This window comes from Grampus griseus (genome assembly GCF_964374135.1).
Source record: "Grampus griseus genome assembly, chromosome: 16".
NCBI lineage: Eukaryota > Metazoa > Chordata > Mammalia > Artiodactyla > Delphinidae > Grampus > Grampus griseus.
Window position 1 is genome coordinate 47907779 of NC_139010.1, and position 19208 is coordinate 47926986.

At 36.4% G+C, this 19208-nt stretch overlaps 1 protein-coding gene across 4 annotated transcripts in view; it reads right to left on the bottom strand.

Annotated features, from left to right (window-relative positions):
- ASAH2 (N-acylsphingosine amidohydrolase 2) overlaps nt 1-19208 on the bottom strand; it is a gene marked incomplete at its 5' end in the record, with an annotated part of 79123 nt that overhangs the window by 11819 nt on the left and 48096 nt on the right. For all 4 annotated transcript variants that reach the window (XM_082673894.1, XM_082673895.1, XM_082673896.1 and 1 more), the window contains 6 exons: nt 6928-7074; nt 9222-9317; nt 12004-12099; nt 12897-12936; nt 14594-14688; nt 15736-15851. In XM_082673894.1, coding sequence (XP_082530020.1) covers nt 6928-7074; nt 9222-9317; nt 12004-12099; nt 12897-12936; nt 14594-14688; nt 15736-15851 — 590 coding nt within the window. The remainder of the gene's footprint in view (nt 1-6927; nt 7075-9221; nt 9318-12003; nt 12100-12896; nt 12937-14593; nt 14689-15735; nt 15852-19208) is intronic.

The following is a 19208-nucleotide window of genomic DNA, read 5'->3' on the forward strand; positions in this document are numbered from 1 at the left end:
AACTAGAAAGAAAAAGAAAAAAATTCTAAGAACAAGAGGAAAAAGAAGACACATTACACAGAGTAGAACATACATAAGGATGACAGCAGATTTTTTTTCCCACTGAAAACAATGCAAACCAGAAGACAGTACAGCAAAATCTTAAGGTCTTAAAAGAAAAAACTGCTAACCAAGAATTCCATAAACAGTAAAAATATTCTTAAAAATGAAAATGAAAGTAAAAAAAAAGACATTTTCAAACATATAAAAGAAGAAAGAAAAATGTTAAAAGATGTCCTTCAAGCAAACAGAAAATGACACTAAATGGAAATTTGGATCTACAAAAAGAAATGGTCAGTTGTTAATTTGTGAGTTAATATAATATTTTTCTCTTATTATTTAAGTCTCTTTAAAAATAATCTACTGTTTAAAAATAACAACAATCCATGATGGAGTTGATAAATCATATAAAAGTAAAATATATGACAGTAACACAAAGACCAGAAAAATATCAATGGAATAAAACCACTGGCCAGAATGATCAAGAGATAAAAATCAAACAGAAGGCTCAAATTATCAGCACCAGGAATAAAACAGGGGACATCAATACAGATTCTATAGATATGTAAAAGATAATAAGGAGAAACTGGCAATGACTTTACACCTGCAAATTCAAATAACTTAGATGAAATGAAATGGACAAATTCCTTGAGATATAGAAACTACTAAATATCATTCAAGAAGAAGTAAATGGCCTTAATAGTGAAAATTTACCAAACTGTACACTTTAAATATGTAGTTTATTGTATGTTAATAATACATCAATAAAAATATTTTTTAAAATAACAAACTAACAAACAAATAAGTCTTCACATGACTTACTATGGCACACAAGACCTTTTACAGGTAATTTCCCACCTGCTGCTCCACCTTAGGCCCTCTATGGCCCATATACCTAGAGGCGGTATGTCTTGACAGGCTCTGTGAACTCCTATTCATCCTCTAAGACCTAGCCCATATTAAAAACATTTTTTAATAAAAACAGTCCATGGATTCATAATCAATGATGACCATCTAAACTGAGATGTGCTGTTCAATTATTTACTTTACTGTTAACTCCCCTGAATAACCAGTATTAATTTATTTTTTCTAATTTTCTTCATTTTCACCAGTGAGATTATCAAATTAGCCAGTCTCACCAATGGTTAGCAAAATGTTTCAACAACAATTAGAATTTTCTGCAAAAATCAGTATATTCTTTATATAGAGCAATCAGCCCTGCAGCCAATATCATGGTTCACTTAAAAAAATAAAATTTGTATCCAGTTAGCCAAATTTTCCTAATCCTTAAAAGCGTTCTTGTCCTTGATTTTTCTTCTTACCACCACAATTTCCTGCTTAGTCACACTCACCTTAACTATGAGAGACAACCCCACTACAAATATAATGTGCCAATTCAAACAGTAGTGGTATAGAACAGACGTTTCTGACATGAAAGAGTGAGGAGGTCAGTAGGTCCCCTCCCTAAAAAGCAACTATATAAATAGACAACACTGTCAAAAATAACCATTTTTAAATTTTATTTTACCTCTTGAAATAGTTGATTTACAATGTCATGTTAGTTTCTGGTGTACAGTGATTCAGTTATATACTTTTTTCATATTCTTTTCCATTATAGGTTATTATAGCTTATTACAAGATATTGAATATAGTTCCCTGTGCAACAGTAGGACCCTGTTGTTTATCTATTTTCTATACAGTAGTTTGTATCTGCTAATCACAAACTCCTAATTTATTCCCTCCCTACTTTCCCCTTTAGTAACCAAAAGTTTATTTTCTATGTCTGTATGTTTCTCTTTTGTAAATAATTTCATTTGTATCATATTTTAGATTCCACATATCAGTGATAGCATATGATATTTGTCTTTCTCTGTCTGACTTACTTCACTCAGTATGATAATCTCTAGGTCCATCCATGTTGCTGCAAATGGCATTGTTTCATTATTTTTTATGGCTGAGTAGTATCTATTGTATATTATATAATACCACATCTTCTTTATTCATTCATCTGTCAATGGACATTTAGTTTGCTTCCATTCCATATCTTGGCTATTGTAAATAGTGCTGCTGTGAACACTGGGGTGCCTATATCATTTTAGAGTTTTCTCTGGATATATGTCCAGGAGTGGGATTGCTGGATCATATGTAACTCTAAAAATAACCATTTTAGCACTTCAATTATCAACCAAAAGCTGAGAAATGTTTGTTCATTAAAACTACTAAACTTAGGGGTAAGCACAGTGCAAGTTTTTGGTGTTCTTACCAGGGTTGCTCTCATCCTCTGTAGTACTATATTTCAACCAGAGCAGGGAAGGCCATAAAATCAACAGCTTTTCTGCTGCTGCCAGAAGGAACTTACTTAATTTGGAACATAGCCATTTAAAGTGGTGATCTCAGTGGAAGGCAAACATTGAGGGATAGTGGCTAGACTGGTAATTGGTGATTTAATAGTTTGTGGGGAAGATAACTGTCATGGTTTTAATAAGCTCTTATCCTATCCTGGACTAATCAGAGGCTATGATCATACACAGAGAAGAGAGCAGGCCCAAACCACTCATATATCCCTGGCTAATGTCTGGATGTATGTGCAGAGGAGATATAAGAGACCCCAGTGGAAATTAAAATTTGGGGAAAACTGAAAATGGTCTGAAGTTTGAATGCGTACCCTAGCCCACACAGTTCCATCAGCAGAGATTGAAATTCTTACTCCTTGAGCCACCTAAATACAAACTCTGAACAATATCCAGCTGAACATTAAGTTCTGTGATCACAGAAGCAACACTTGAGAGTGAGACTTAAAATCAAGTATAAAAAATTGAGCAAAGATATAGCAGCCATACACTGTAAGAGAGACAGACTTTACTAATTAGTCCAGTCAAGTTTTAAATGAGCAAACAAATAAACGAAAATAACAACTCTGGGGTGGGGAAGTGAAGCTAGAATCCAGAGTTGCTACAATATATCAACAAACATGCAGTATTCAAACAACAACAATGAAATGAGATGTGCATACAAGAAAGTATCACCCATACTAAGGGGAAAAAAGGAACAATCAAAACTGCTTCTCTGTGTCCCCAGATGTGAGATTTAGCAAAGACTTCAAAGGAGCTGTTATTAAAATGTTCTAAGAACTAATATAAATCAGGTTTAAAGAACTAAAGGAAAGTATAATGATAATGATTTAACAAACAGAGACACAGTGAAGAGAATTTTCTGGAGTTGAAAATCACAACAACTGAAATGAAAAATTCACTAGAGGGATTTCACAGCAAATGTGAGATGACAGAAGAAAGAATAAGTGAACTAGAATTTATCAACATAAATTATCTTATATGAAGAATAGAGAGGGAAAGAAAGATTGAAGTAAAATTAACAGAGCCTCAGAAACATGTGGGACAACACCGAGTATATTGACATTCACAAAACAGAAGTTCCAAAACTAGAAGAAAGAGAGAAAGCAACAAAAAACTTTTTGAAGGAATAGTGGCTTAAAACTTCCCAGATTTGATGAATATTACCTTATAGATCCAAGGAACTCAACAAATTCCAAGTAGGATAATCACAAAGTGATTCACATTTAGATATATTGTAGCAAACTAGTGGTAGACATAGACAAAAAGAAAATTTTGAAAGCAGCAAAAGTGATTCATTTCTTACAGAGAAATTACAATAAAATTAACAATTGACTTTTCATTAGAGAGTGAAGTACAGAAAGTAACAGGATAACATATTCAATGTAATAAAAGAAAAAAAATTTTCAATCAAGAATGGAGCAAAACCATTCTTCAAAGATAAGATAAATCCATTCCAGATAAACAAAGGCTGAGAGAATTTGTTGTTAGTATAACTGTCTTACAAGAAATACTACAGGAAGTCCTTCCAGCTGAAAGAAAATGATGCTAGATGATAATACAAATTCTTAAAAAGAAATAAAGAGTACCAGAACTGGTAAATATGTAGGTAAATAAAATTTTTCTATAAATATACTTTTTTTTTTTGCGGTACGCGGGCCTCTCACTGTTGTGGCCTCTCCCGTTGCGGAGCACAGGCTCCGGACGCGCAGGCTCAGTGGCCATGGCTCACGGGCGCAGTCGCTCCGCAGCATGTTGGATCTTCCTGGACCAGGGCACGAACCCGTGTCCCCTGCATCGGCAGGCGGACTCTCAACCACTGCGCCACCAGGGAAGCCCTAAATATACTTTTTCATAGATTTTTTTAATGTCTTTAAAAGACATAAGCTTTTATAAAACAATAATTATAACACTGTATTATTACATTTACATGTAGATATAATATGTGACAATATCACCAAAAATGGGAAAGGGAAAAAAGATATTTGGGAAGAATCTTTTTTTATTTTTTAGAATTAAGTTAGTATTATATTAAAGTCGGTTGTGGTTAGTTAAGATGCATATTATAGCTCTGTGACGTGAGATATAAATATATATATATATATATATTTGGTCTCTGCTCCCATTTCCCGGCACACAGCTTGTAAAACCCTTAGAATCTCCGCTAATGTGTCTTTTGTATGCTATTAAGGTGACTGGTGGCTGCAGACTTATGCATAACCTCAGAATGGGGGCAAACAAACGCTGTGATTGGAGGGTTAGAACTTTCAACTCCAACCCCCTGATCTCCAGGGAAGGGAAAAGAGCTGGAGGTTGAGTTAACTGTCGATGGCCAATGATTTAGTCAATCATGGCTACATAATGAAGCCTCCACAAAAATCCCTAAAGTTTTCGGTTTGGAGAGCTTCCAGGCTGGTGAATATGTGGAGACTCTGGGAAGGTGGCATGGCTGAAGAAGCTCTGCATTCTTTCCCCCATACCTTGCCCTATGCATCTCTCCACTGGTTGTTCCTAAGTTGTAACCTTTTATAATAAACTGGTAATCTAGTAAGTAAACTATTTTCCTAAATTCTGTGAGCTATTCTAGCAAGTCATTAAACCTGAGGAGGAGGTCATGGGAATCTCCAATTTACAGCCAGGCTGTTAGAAGCACAGGTGACAACTTGGATTTGCCACTGGTGTCTGAAATATGTGTGTATGGGGAGCGGGAGGTGAGGGGGAGGGTGCAGTCTAGTGGGACTGAGCCCTTAACCTGTGGGATCTGTGCCAACCCCAAGTAAATACCATCAGAATTGAATTGAATTGTAGGACATCAAATTGGTGTCCACAGAGAACTGGAGAGTTACTTGGTGGGTGGAAACCTCCACACATCTGCTGTCAGAAGTATTGAGAGTGGAGTGTAAAGAGAAGAAACAGAGTTCTTTTTCAAGTCCCTAAAATAACTACCAGGAAAACAGCTAAAAATATACATAGTAAAAAACCAACAGAGGAATTAAAAAAGGACACTAAAACATAAAAATAACCTAAGCATCCACCTTAAGAAATGCAAAAGAAGAGGGTGTACGAAGAGCAAAATAAAATCAAAGTAGGCAGAAGAAATGAAACACTAGAGCAAAAATCAGTGAAATGGAAAAACAGATAAAACCAATGGAGCTAAAAGATGGCTCTTTGAAGACATAAGTCAGCAAAATCAGGCAGAAGGAGGGGACATCATTATTGACCTTACAGAAATTAAAAGAATTATAAGGGAATATTATGAACAAGTTTATCCCAACACATTAGACAATTATATGAAATGGGAAAATTCCTAAAGACAAAGTAAACTCTTAGAAAGACACATAATTGACTCAAGAACAGAAAATCTGAATAGTCCTAAAACGAGTAAAGGAACTGAATTAGTGATTTAAAATTTTGCCATAAAAAGAAGCCCAAATTCAAATGACTTTGCTGGTAAATCTGATCCAATATTTAAGGAAGAAATAACATCAATCTTTTGCATACATTTTCAGAAAATACAAGAGGAAACACTTTCTAATCCTTTACTGAGACCAGTGTCACCCTGATACCAAGGGCAGACAAAGACGACACATGAAAAGAAGACTACAAATGCCCCTCATGGACATGAGTACAAAACTCTTTAGAAAAATGTTAGCAAACCAAATTTAACAACATGTAGAAAGTATTATATACCATTACTAAAGGGTATTTATTTAATATCTTAAATCAACCAATACAATACACCCTATTAATAGAATAAAAAACAAAAACCACATGATCACCTCAGTAGACACAGAAAAGGATTTGAAAAACTTCAACACCTTTTCTTCATAAAAACTCTCAACAAACTAGACATAGAAGGGAATTTTTTTAACCTGATAAAGGGCATCTACAAAAATTCTAAAGAAAACATTATACTTAATGACTGAATACTTTTCCTCCTAAGATTAGAAACAAGATAAGGATGTCCAGTCTTACAACTTCTTTTCAACATTGCATTGGAGACTCTAGCCAGTGCAATAAGGAAACAATTAAAAGGCATCCACAAAAGAAATTCATAAAGGAATAAGTAAACCTGTTCTTATTCACAGATGACATACTATACATAGACATTTCTAAGGAATCCACACCAAAAATATCTATTGGAACTAATAAATGATTTAGCAAAGTTGCAAGACACAAGATCTATATCAGATAGTAGTGGTAGAAATCCTGTTTCATTTCTATGTGCTTTTCCTATCCTTGACATATCATAGACAACTTTTCTATGCTACAATGAATGGTTCCAGGACAATTCCTTTAAAAAGAAAAGGAATAATTTGTATTTTAGAAATTCAATTTTCCACAATTACCAACTGAAAAATAAATACTTCCCCATTTTCATGTTTTCAGAGCCTCTGCAGAGATAAGAACAATTTTCTAAATTATTGCTAACATCTGGTCCGAGGCATGATTCGAGGCAGGTGGTGACATTAAACATCTTTCCCCCCATCCCCACACAGTCTTCTGAAGGATCCCAAGACCTCTTTGCGAGTCTTACCACTCTGTATTTAGGGTTGGCTGGCTGCAGGACATCCCCAAAAGTTGTGCCTACAGGCGCTCTATCCACAGCATTAGGGATTAATGGGGCCATCAGGTCTTTGAAAAATGGAGGCTCTGGACCGCTGCTCAGATTGGCTACTGTATCCTAGAACAGAGAGCATTTGCTTAAGAAGCATACAATGTAGAGTCAAGACCCTTCCCCCCAGATCCCCAAAAATGCCTTCATTAAAGCAAACACATACACACTCACTTTCCCACTCCCTCTCCCTCTTCCCAAGAGCTAACAACTGCAACAAAATGCGAGCGGAACTCTGCTGAAATAGGAGCCTAGATGTCCATAATTTTAACTTTTGTGACTAGAAGAAAGTGTCAGTCACAGGTAACACTTTCACTCCCCTAGGCAGTATAATCTAGAGTGTAAGCTAGGAATCATGCTCCACGAGTTTAGATTCTGGGACAGCCATTCTTTAACTGTATGACTCTGGACAGAAACACATGATAAGCCTCTGTAACATGACACTGTAATTATTCTTTTAAGGTTTAAAAAGTGTTGAGTCTCTCTTATCCAAAGTCACTACCAAGTTTTTTCCTAAATCCTTCTCTGTGCTCATTAAAGAATATAATAAATATATTTTTAATTTAAAAGTTAAGATCAGCCTGTATCATGACTGGTTTAATCTATACTTTCCACAAAATTTGCCACCTTTAATAGTGTCACCAAAATTCTAATCTCAAATTTTAAATAGTCCTCATATGGATTTGATGTACTTTAATCCTTGCTTTATATGTTTAATCTTGACAGCAGCCACATAACCTACTCGTTATCGTTCTCATTTTGCAAATGGGAAGATAAGCTTGAAGATACTCAGCGGGTTTTTTTTTTCAAGATCACATAGATATTCTTAGACACGTAACTGTAAAATTCTGAAACAAATTTCCACAAAATGAATCACACTTTTCTTCCTAAATATCACTGTAAAATTTGATGACTCTACTTCCATGGGAAGAGCTATAAACCTGTAATTGCATGAAAGTTAAACAGTGGTTATCTCTAGAGATGGGTTAGAGGTTTATACTTTTCTGTATAATCTGAATATTCTACAAATAGTTAGCTTTTATGATGAAAACTAAAAATAGTTCTGTTTTTTAAAAAAGTATCAGACCTAAAATTGAAAAGAATATTATGATAAAACAATAACCTGATAATTAAAATATATCTGAAGTAAATACCTTGTACTGAAACTTCAAATACACAGTCAATAACTAATTAGATGGAGACATATGAAATTGCCCATATTTCACTATTTTGACCTACAGAAACAGCAGTTTTGTTTCAATTTAATATATCCAAGCTCTTTCTGTGAAAGGGCTTTATTGTCTTTGCTATGCCATCATTGCCTCACAGCCTTTACTGGGGCTTATGTGGTATTGTACAAGGGTCCATTTATCACATTAAAGTCCTTATCCTGCTTATTGACTAATCTTTTGACACCAGAGTGAAGCTTCATACATAAACTATATGCCAGAGGGAAGATTTACACAAGTGGAGTTCCTTTAAGTAAACTTATTTAGGTGTACAGATTTTAGGTAGATACAATGTGTGTGTACATTCCAAGACACTGTTGTACTTTATCAAACCTAAGGCTCTATTGATTATAATAACTATTATTATTTTTGAACCACCAAGAAAGTGAAAACATGCTACTAACTATAATTGTAAGATTCCTTTGATTGGAAGATATTGAGTTGGCCAAAAAGTTTCTTCAGTTTTAGGTAAAAGTAAAAGACATTTTTCATTTTCACCAAGAACTTTATCAAACAATGTATTCATTAACCGAATGAACTTTTTGGCCAACCCAATACATCCCAATTTCAGAGATGTTATAATATGGAAAATGGGCATCTCAGAACTGATAAACCACTCAATTCAGGAAGCAACTGGAGAGAAACTGACCAAGATTAGAGAGCACTGGTTCAACTCACAGTTATAGTAAGCTTGATCACTTCTCATCTCTGAACCTATTTGCTCATCTGAAAAATGGGGAAAAATACCTCCATACTTCACAAGGTGATGGGGAGGATAATAGGTATGAAAAAAATGGTCACTACCAAAAGATGTTAACTGACTCTGAATTTATTTTACCAGTTTCACTTCTTAGAGATACCTCACAGCTACAATATTTTTAAATATAAAGATTTTCAAAGGAACTGAACACTCAAAGCTAAGGTCTTTTTTGCTTCCCTCTGCATCTCCCCACCCCTGAGACACACAAACATACAATTTTTGATTACCGTAGCAATGGCCTTAGCAAGGACTCTGAAAAGCTGGATGTAAGCAGACAGAGTATGTGGTCCATAAATTGTGGATGCTGCCTCATACCGCTGAGCCTGCAGGAGAGGCAGAAAAGAGTCTTATACCATTCTGCGTATTTCGATCCATTTACAGAGGTGTTGCATTTTAGTGAGGGGTGATGACTGCACATCTTGCATAATCCAAACTGACATAATTCAAGACTACTTATGACAAAGGAGAGTGGGCATTTCCATTTACCAGCAAAAGTAAATGGCTCCCATCAACTACTTGTTCAAGGCAGTGAAGAATTCTCCTGGCTTATGCCATTTGGACCAACCGTCCAGTTAACCTGAAAGAGAGTAATAGCTCCTGAGTTTATGTCTATCTTAAGTACTTGTAATATAAATGTTTTCCCCCAAAGAGTACAGCAGGAGAAAAAAATGAGGAAAAATAAGAGTCTTAGTAACTCCTGGATAAACTGGGGGGTGATGGAACTATCTGGAGAAGGACATTTAACCCATCATAGAACTATAAAATGGAACCAAATACAACTCCTTTTACCTGAGCGCCAAGGCTTTGGTTGTTCCACAGAAACCTCCAATTCATCAAATCTAACCTGGAACTCATCACTCCAAATATATCAGCTTTCCCTGCAACATTCTTCATCTCAGTGAAGGTCATCCTTCCAGTCTCCCATGCCAGGATCATCTTGCAGTCAGCTTAGACCCCTCTCTCTCCTTCATCCTATATCCTATAAGTCTCCAAGTCATCATTACTTAACATCTCTTGAATTTTTTCATTTTTCCTCTTTCTTTACTGCTTTACCTTGGTCAAACCCTTAGCTCTCACCCAGATCATAACTACAGCTTCTTAATCAGTTCTCTGCCTCTACACTTGTCCTTCCAATTCATTTCCTACACTGCCAGCCTAGTGAGCTTTCTAAATTACAGATTTCAACAGAGCATTCTTTCCTCTAAATTCTACTGCAGTTCCCCAAAATCTTCCTTATTGGATCAAAGCTCTGAGGCACAGCACAAAAGACTCTCCATCGATCTAACCCTTGCCTCCCACTCTAGCCCCTGTCTCACTACCGTCATCATGCTAATTCCATGGTACTCAACTAATTATGGCCCCTTAAATATACTAAGTCTGCCCCTCTGGACCTTCGTGTATGTAGCTCCCTCAATATGGAACACCCTCCCTAACTTTTATTTGCTTAATTAGTCCTTACTCATTCTCAATAACTTGGACAAATTCTACATCTTCGTGAAAATCTGCCAGTCCCCAACTTCAAATACCCAGTCTAAACTGGTGCTCTTTCTCTTCGTTTTCACAACACCTTGTGCATCCCTTTCACAGAAGTGTAATCGTCTGCTTTCTTCTATGTCTTTTACTGGCCCATAAATTCTAGTGGTCTTGAGGGCAAGGCATTGTTATGCCCAGATAGTGGCTAGTACAGTATCTCTCACAAAACATATCTGTTGACTGAATAAGTTAATTAGTTAATTAATACTAATCTTTTCATGTCCCTAACCAGGAGACTAGCTAGTAGGGGTTCCTAACTTTACTTGCACCTTGGACTACTTTGGCAGTCTGTTGAGGCCTATGGACCCCTTTCAGAGCAACATTTCTAAACACATAAAATAAAATACATGGATTGACAAAGGAAACCCATTCAACTGAAATCAAACAATAATAAACCAATTTTGCAATAGAGTAATGTTTGTGCTTCTGTATGATGCTACTGAATAACAAGATCTAGTAGCAGATCTAATAACTACTGTGATTTTAAAATAGCAATGAGAGTAAAAGGTATTTCCAGACGTGCAGTAACTATTTGTGATATGAAAAATATTCATGGTTCCTACTGGTGACAAAAGTCAGAGGTACAGCTAATATTCTGTCATTTGTTGCCTACATTCATAATTGAAAGAGATGCTATAAGACAGTTACAGATAAATGAAAAAGTGGATACGTGAAAACTTATTCACATCTAAGTTTACCCCAGTTAAGAACCTTTATTCAACAGGATTTCCTAGAAGGCAGGGACCCTTCAGTAAAGTCAACAGAGGGCAGCAGGGCAGACTCTACTGCTAGAATTACTGAGTATTTGTCAAGGGGTAGCCTGTGTGCCACAGTATGGATTGCCAAGTTATACCTGCAGATGTATTAGAAACCATTAATTGTGGAACTCTACACCATTTTCACATTTTTAACTACTGTTGTTTAAAAGTACTTGGGCTACTTTCTGTACTATTTGTAAACAAAAACGCATTACCAGGCAGCAGCCTCCCTAATTTTTTTGAGGCTCTGTTTCTTAATCTGTATCATGGATATAATAATACCCTACTTCAGTCAGGGCTAATTGTGAGGATTATGCAAGATCACATTTGCAAGGTGCTTAGCCAGTGCACTCAATAAACAGAAGCTATCAATGGGAGTTTTTCCCAGGTTCTACAGAAGTTTAAGGCACCAGAAGTATTAAGGATAGAGTTAGGAATGTTGTATGCCATAACCCAGGCTTATTATCAGTGCCCCTGACAGAGTAATTTATTTCAGGGAAAGTGGAAGTCAGTGAGACTAGAATTTTGACCTGAACTTGGAAATGGTCAACCTAGAACTCCCAAATACAACCTCTGGCTTATCATTCTCTTACCAGCCCTAAAACAAAATCACCTCTCAAAAACATGATTGAGGAAGTCCACAAAGAAATTCTGCATTTGACGCAATAGTCTTGACCAGGGTATAATTCATTTAAATGATGAGAACTTTTAATTTTACCTGGTATTCTTCATAGGTGGTAATGTAGTGTGTATATACATTGCATAGACCCGAAATAACAACAGTCATATTCAGCATCCCATAAGTTGCAAATTCCTAGGGGGAAAGGGAGAGTGCAATAAAATTACTCTTCATCTTATAGTGTATTATCATCCTACTTACACTTAACATACAATTATAAATATGAATCATTAGTGTAAGATAAATATCTTAACAATATTTTTCCTAATGATCTAAACTGCCTAGGAGTACAGGAGTATCTAAGGATCCCTTAGGAAAACTTAAAGCCATAACTCTGCACTATAGTTGGGCAAGTCAATGGATCTCCAAACATCTTAACGATTGCATTTGCAGATGCAGAATCTTCTTATTACCAAAATACAGATATTTTACCAATTTCCAAAAAAGTATAATGGGAACATATTAGCTAACCACAGGAGTTATTTCCAGCTCCAAATAATAAAACATTTGTTGATTATGTCATCTTAGAATCATTTACAATACTTTCTGAATGTAAAGAAAATCACAAATATAAATAAAATACAGCATTTTTAACATGTGTTAGATTTTTATTTACACAGGACTATAAGATACTAATGTACTTGGGGTCATTTACTACTGAATCCATAAAACCATTATCAATTTTTAAATTATTCGTACATAAATACAAATGAAATATTTTAATCTTACTATAGTTCTCTTATATTTTTTAAGTTTGTTCTTATGCCATTAATATTTCATTTTCACCTCCAGCCGTTATTTTCAAGATGTGTAAAACTCTCGTCATCTTTGCAAAGAATAATTTAAAAGGTGCCAGATCACAGGGACAGGGAATTTTTTTCTCTTTTCCAAATAAAAATGCATATGGATATTTTATTTCGTTTTTAATTTACCTCTTGAACTGCCTCCCGAAGTCTTCGTCCAGACATGGTCCTGAGTCAAGAAAGCAGAATTATCAGAGTGTTTTCCTATTCAGAATGTACACAAGGTACACAGAAAGACTTGTAGTGAAAGCCAAAATGTTAGCCTGGCTAACAATAGTAAAGTGTACAGAAACAATGCAAGTTAAAGTTGAGCTTTTTTCCTCACTGCCGTATCTTCAAAACAAATCCTAAAGTGAAAACAGACAACTTGAAGGAGGAAAACAGAATCAATGAATATCACTGGCAAAAGATCCCAATCACTTTCCATTCACTGAGTCAACAATAGGTTGCATTCTATTTAATAACAGCTGAGGCAAGTAGAGAGTGTACTGTTCCTGCCTACAAAGAACTTAATATTTCATTCATTCATTTAATCCTTCAGTAAAATATTGGACACCTACCACATACCAGACCCACTTCAAACTGCTAAGGATTCAACAGTATGAAGCTGACATTCTAGGGAGGGAAGATGGTCAACAAGCAAATAAAAAAGTGAGATGACTGTAAGTGCTATGCAGAGTATAAAGTAGGATAAGGATGAAAGAGGATGGTGGTGGTCATTGTGGGGATGGTGGTGTTCGTGCTGATGCTGTAGTGATGTGGTGGTGGTAGGAGTGGTGGGGGGGTAAAGACAATGTTATATCATGTAAGCAAGACTGGCATCTCTGTTAGAGTTTTGAGCAGAGAATTGAAGGAATAAAAGACTTGGCCATGGGGATAAATGGAGGGTAAGTGTTTCAGGTGGAAGGAACTGTAAATTCGAAAGCCCTAAAATAGAAGCGTGCTTGGTAGTCTGGGAACGGCACTGAAGCCAAGGTGGCTGCAGCAGGGGTGATCAAGGGGGAGTGGTATGAAATCAGATCAGAGAGCTTGCTGAAGAGAGGATCACATAGGGCCCTGTCGGATATTACAAGCGTTTGAGAATTTCTCTGGAGAGTTAGAAGCCATTGAAAGGTTTTGAGTAGTGACATGATTTGACTTATGCTTTACAGGGATTACTCTGGCTATAATGTTGAGGAAAGACTATAGAGGAGTGAGGGAGAAGCAAGAAGGTGAGACAGGAGGTTATTGCAGTAAAATCCAGGGAAGAGATAATGGTGGCTTAGACCCAGGTTGGGGCTGGGGGGTGGGGAGGGGAAGAATGATGGAAACTGTTGAATAGAACATACAGAATTTGCTGAAGGATTGAAAGCAGGGAAAACTGAAAAAGAGAGAATTCAGGGATGACTCTAAGATTTAGGGCCTGAGCAATGAAAAGATAAAAAATTGCTACTTACTAAGATAGGAAATATGGCATAAGGAGCGGATTTAAAATATGCTTCCATGCTTCTAATACCTAAATCGATTGTTTCACGACCCTATGTTTTAATATTATTTAAAGTCTTTCTACTGACATAATAAATCACTGCATAATTTTATTGGAATGATAACTTTTCAAATTTTTCTGTTTACTTCAAGTTACCCACTAGTAACAGGCAGAGAGAGATTCATTCTTCAGAGGCCCCACCAAAAGAGGGTGGGAATATTTGTCACCGTCGCCAAACATAGCACAGTAGGATACAAAGGAGTCAGTACAGAATTATCTGCCCGTGATAAGAAGTGATCCCAACAGAAACACATCCACAACAGTTACATGTGTAACTACAAAAAGAAAAACAGGAACTTACGTAAACTCCCCAGGGATGGCAGTGATGGCCAAGAACCCAAGAGTAATAATCTGAACATCAACTATATCTGGGTGCCAGGGATGAGGTTTTGACAGCTAAGAACCAAAAGCATGAAAACTGTGTTAAGAATATTATTCTTTCTATTGTCAAGAGACTGACGCTGCTCATAGAAGTTCCTTTATTAAAGGATTTTAAATGTTTCCAGCTGTTTTGGGATGTCTTATCCTAATATCATATTTCTTTTCTAATTCATGTAGTATTAAATATTCTATCTATTCAATAATAATAAGATGTAAATCTTATATACCAGTGTCCCATTAACCTGGACTTATTTTCTCATCAATGAAATTTCTAATGGATTTATCATTGTGGAATCACAATGTGTAATAGATAACCAAGTGTTCTCCTATATTACCATGGTGACTATCTTTATACAAGATGAATAAGAAATTACCATCATTTGGAATAGCTTAAGTTAATGATTTCTTTTTACTTTAAATCTTCAGTTACCAAGTCTTGCCTTACTTTTTAGGTTTTCTCCAAGAGAATCTATCCTTTACCATATTCAGATTAGTAGAATCTTTCCCTCTAATCCTTTGTTTCCTCTCTTTCTTCTTCCTGGAGAATTTTAATTAAATATTAGAAAAAAACTCTATTTAAAAATTTTTTCTACATCAAAAATCCATGATAGTATGAACACTGTATGAATATGAAAATCCATGTTCCAAAGAGCATTTAAAGAATATTGCTTTACTTAATAATGTTGCCTGAGTTGTGAGAAAATAACCTGAGATATTTTTCTCTGCAAAGAATTCTGTGTTCACTCCTATCCTGGAGTCAACATAAACAAATCCTGAATAAGAAAAATGTTACTCTTATTCTTCCTTTTCCACTGTTCTAATTGCTTCATTTATTTACTATAGATGTAAAACTCTAAGTCAGTGTCTTTAATAATCATAACCCTTATTTCTTAGAGTTACACTTATAGCATCCATATTTTTTAATATTAAAAATTTGGTATGGGAACATCTGAATAACACACAGATCTACTATTCAACACAGAGCTACTATTCATATCTGATAATTCATAAATGTAAAATTAACGATATACTAATTTCACCATGATAATCAAAATGTATTACCTCTCCAGTATGAAGAAGGATTGGCTTTGGTTTTTGGCATTCTTTGATTTCTTCAGATGGCTTGCCCAGGGCCTGATCCCGAATACTGTCCCACGATGGATCCCCTACTGTTGTCCCTATTAGGAATGTTATGATTAATATGATTCCAACCCTCTGAAAAATATCATCATTTTGACAAATGTTGTACAACAATGCTTTTAGGACTTTGAGAGATTTTATCGAGGTTGTTGTTCAATGATTCCAAACAGTTGCATAATAGAAGAGGCAAGATTTCCTGTACATCCTAAAGTAGGAGCCGTTGTTTAATTAGACCTCAGTGTGGTTGACAGAATAAAAGAATATATATGTTCTACAACCTTAATTTTTTTTATTGCTCTTTCTCAACCATTTTGCAAATAAAAAATATGATATAATTAAATGTAGGTCTATGAACTGAATCACCTTTTTCTTATTTTGAAAACTATAAAAAAAACACCTCCAACGTGAAGTACCAGTTGTTTGACTTGTGGTCTCTAAAGACCCACTCTTGAATCTCCACTTAATTATGTACACACACACACACACACACACACACACACGAGCAATAAAAACAACCATCAAGCGTAACACCCATAATCTGGGGAAAAGCTATGTTAACTACAAAACCTAAGAACATAGAATCTATAATCCATTAGGAAAATATAACAACTATGAACATATATGAACCTAATAACAGAGTACAAAAATACATGAAACAAAACTGACAGAAATGAAGGGAGAAACAATCAACAATAATAGTTGGAACTTCAATAACTCACTTTCAATAACAGATAGAACAACGAGTGAGAAGACCAATAGGGAAGTATAAAATTTGAACAGCACTAGAAGCCAACTAGACCTAACAGATACTAACAAAGGGCTCCATCCAACAACAGCATAATATGTATTCTTCTCAAGTGCATATGGAACATTATCTAAAATAGACCATATGCTGGCCATAGAACAAACTTCAATAAATGTTTTAAAGTATAAATAATACAAAGTATGTTTTCAACCACAATGTAATGAAATTAGAAATAAATAACAGAAGAAAATTTGATAAACTCACAAATATGTGGAAATTGAGCAACATGATTATGAATAGCTAATGGTCAAAAAAGAAATCAAAAGAAAATATAAAAACAGTTTCGGATGAATGCAAATGAAGACACAGTATATCAAAACTTATAGAATGCAGTGAAAGCAGTTCCCGTAGGGAAATTGATAGCTTTAAATGCCCTTATAAAGAAAGGAGATGACCTCAGCAAGATACCAAAGTAGAAGATATCAGCTTTCATCTCCCCACAGAATACAATAATTAGCTATCCACAAAAGAAAATAGCTCTGGGAAGGCTCAAGAGTCCAACTAAAAACCTACAGCAACACAGTGGAGCAAAACAGAATAACCACATGAAAAGGGTCACTGGGAAGGTTGGCTTATCTGAGACATCTCAAGATGGCTAGGAACGAAGAAGGGCAGAAGATATCAGTACCAGCTACATAACAGATGCCATCATTTGCTGCAGTGGCCTCTGCTCTGCGGAAGACCCTGGAAACCCTTGCCACTGAGAACCTGAACAGCCTCTGCAACAGACTCTCTACAGCTTTCATGAAAGAGGACCCTGTTTGTCAGTGCAAACCCCAGAAGACTGCTCCACAGAGACACCAGCAGCTTGTATGACTGAGGTAACCAATGATGGATTACCATGGATCACTGAAGAGAGACGTGATGCTGTACCTCCCTCATGAGAAGCTTCTGTTCCACTGCCCTGGAGTCAGGGCTGTCAGTCCCCCACCCCCAAACCCATACATGACCCTGACCCCAGAGCCATGGGTGTTCCATGTACGCCCATGTTTCAGACCCCAACTTTGTGACCACGCTATGTTTTCCTGAGCTCCAAACCCCAGACCTGCAGCTGCCCTGCAAGTACCTGTAACTCAGGCACTGGAGCCACTGCAAGTGGACCTGAACCCCAGAACCACTTTCCTCTGCAAATGCACGTGTTCTAGTCCCCAGCTCCATGGCTGCTCCACATGTGCCCATACCTCAGGCACAGAGCTGTTGGTGAGCCAGTGTCCTGGACCCTGGAGGCATGGTTGCTCCACAAGCACCCAAGCTCCAGATCTCAGGTATGTCACTGTTCCATGAATGCGACATATCAGACATCAGTGCCACCACCACTGTGAATGTACCTGAAGCCAAACATAGCACCCAAAGTGATGCCCTTGGCCATGACATCCTCCAAGGGAGAAAAGGATGTCAGGGTGTCCCCAGCAGACTTCACCACTGAAGATCACAACAGCGCTCACAGCAGCTGCAGATACCCTTAGTACTGGCCTTTGAGGACACATGCAATCTTCACCAATGATGACCTCAGCTGACAGAGCTGCATGGAGACTATGCCACTTGGGCTGCCCTGGAGCTGGAACAACCACAGTCACCCAATCAATGTCTCTGCAGCCACCCAAAGGTGAAGGCCTTTCCCCACCAAAACCATTCTGTAAAGTCTGGAAGAGGTGACTGATCCATCAAATGCACAGACAAATGCAATTCTATGAGACAACAGAAATCAAGGAAACATGACATCACAAAAGGGATACAATAATTTTCCAATAACTGACCCGAAGAATTGGAGATCTAGAAACTGTCAAAGAAGAACTCAAAATAATTGTGTCAAAGAAGTTCAGCAAGCTACAAGAGAACAAATATATACAACTTAACAAAATCAAGAAAATAATTATGAACAAAATGAGAGTTCAACAGAAAGGCATAACCATAAAAAAGAGCCAAACAAATTCTGGAGCTGAAGAAGGCAATGAAGGAAATGAACAATGCAGTAGAGAGCATCAACAGCAGATTTGATCAAGCAGAAGAAATAATCTGTGAACTCAAAACAAGTCATTAGGAATTATTCAATTAAAGTGAAAAAAATGAAAAAGAATGAAGAAAGCCTACATGAATTATGAGACACAAAATGCCAAAGGGAGTTCTTCAAGCTGAAATGCAAGGATACTAATAGCCCATAAAAGATATGAAAGAACAGGTATACCTCATTTTCTTGCACTTTGCTGATATTGTGTTTTTCTGTTTGTTTGTTTGGGGTTTTGTTTACAAATTGAGGGTTTGTGGTAACCCTGCATTGAGCAAGTTGATCAGTGCCATTTTTCCAACAGCAATTGCTAACTTCATGACATTGCATCACATGTTAGTAATCCTCACTAGATTTCAAACTTTTTCATTATTGTTATATTTCTTACAGTGATCTCTGATCAGTGATCTTTGATGTTACTACTGTAATAGTTTGGCAGCACTACCAACCACATCCATCTAAGACAGAAAACTTAATTGATAAATGTACGCGTTCTGACTGCTCCACTGACTGGCTGTTCCTCCATCTCTCTTCCTCTCCTTAGGCCTCCCTATTCCCTGAGACACAACAATATTGAAATTAGGC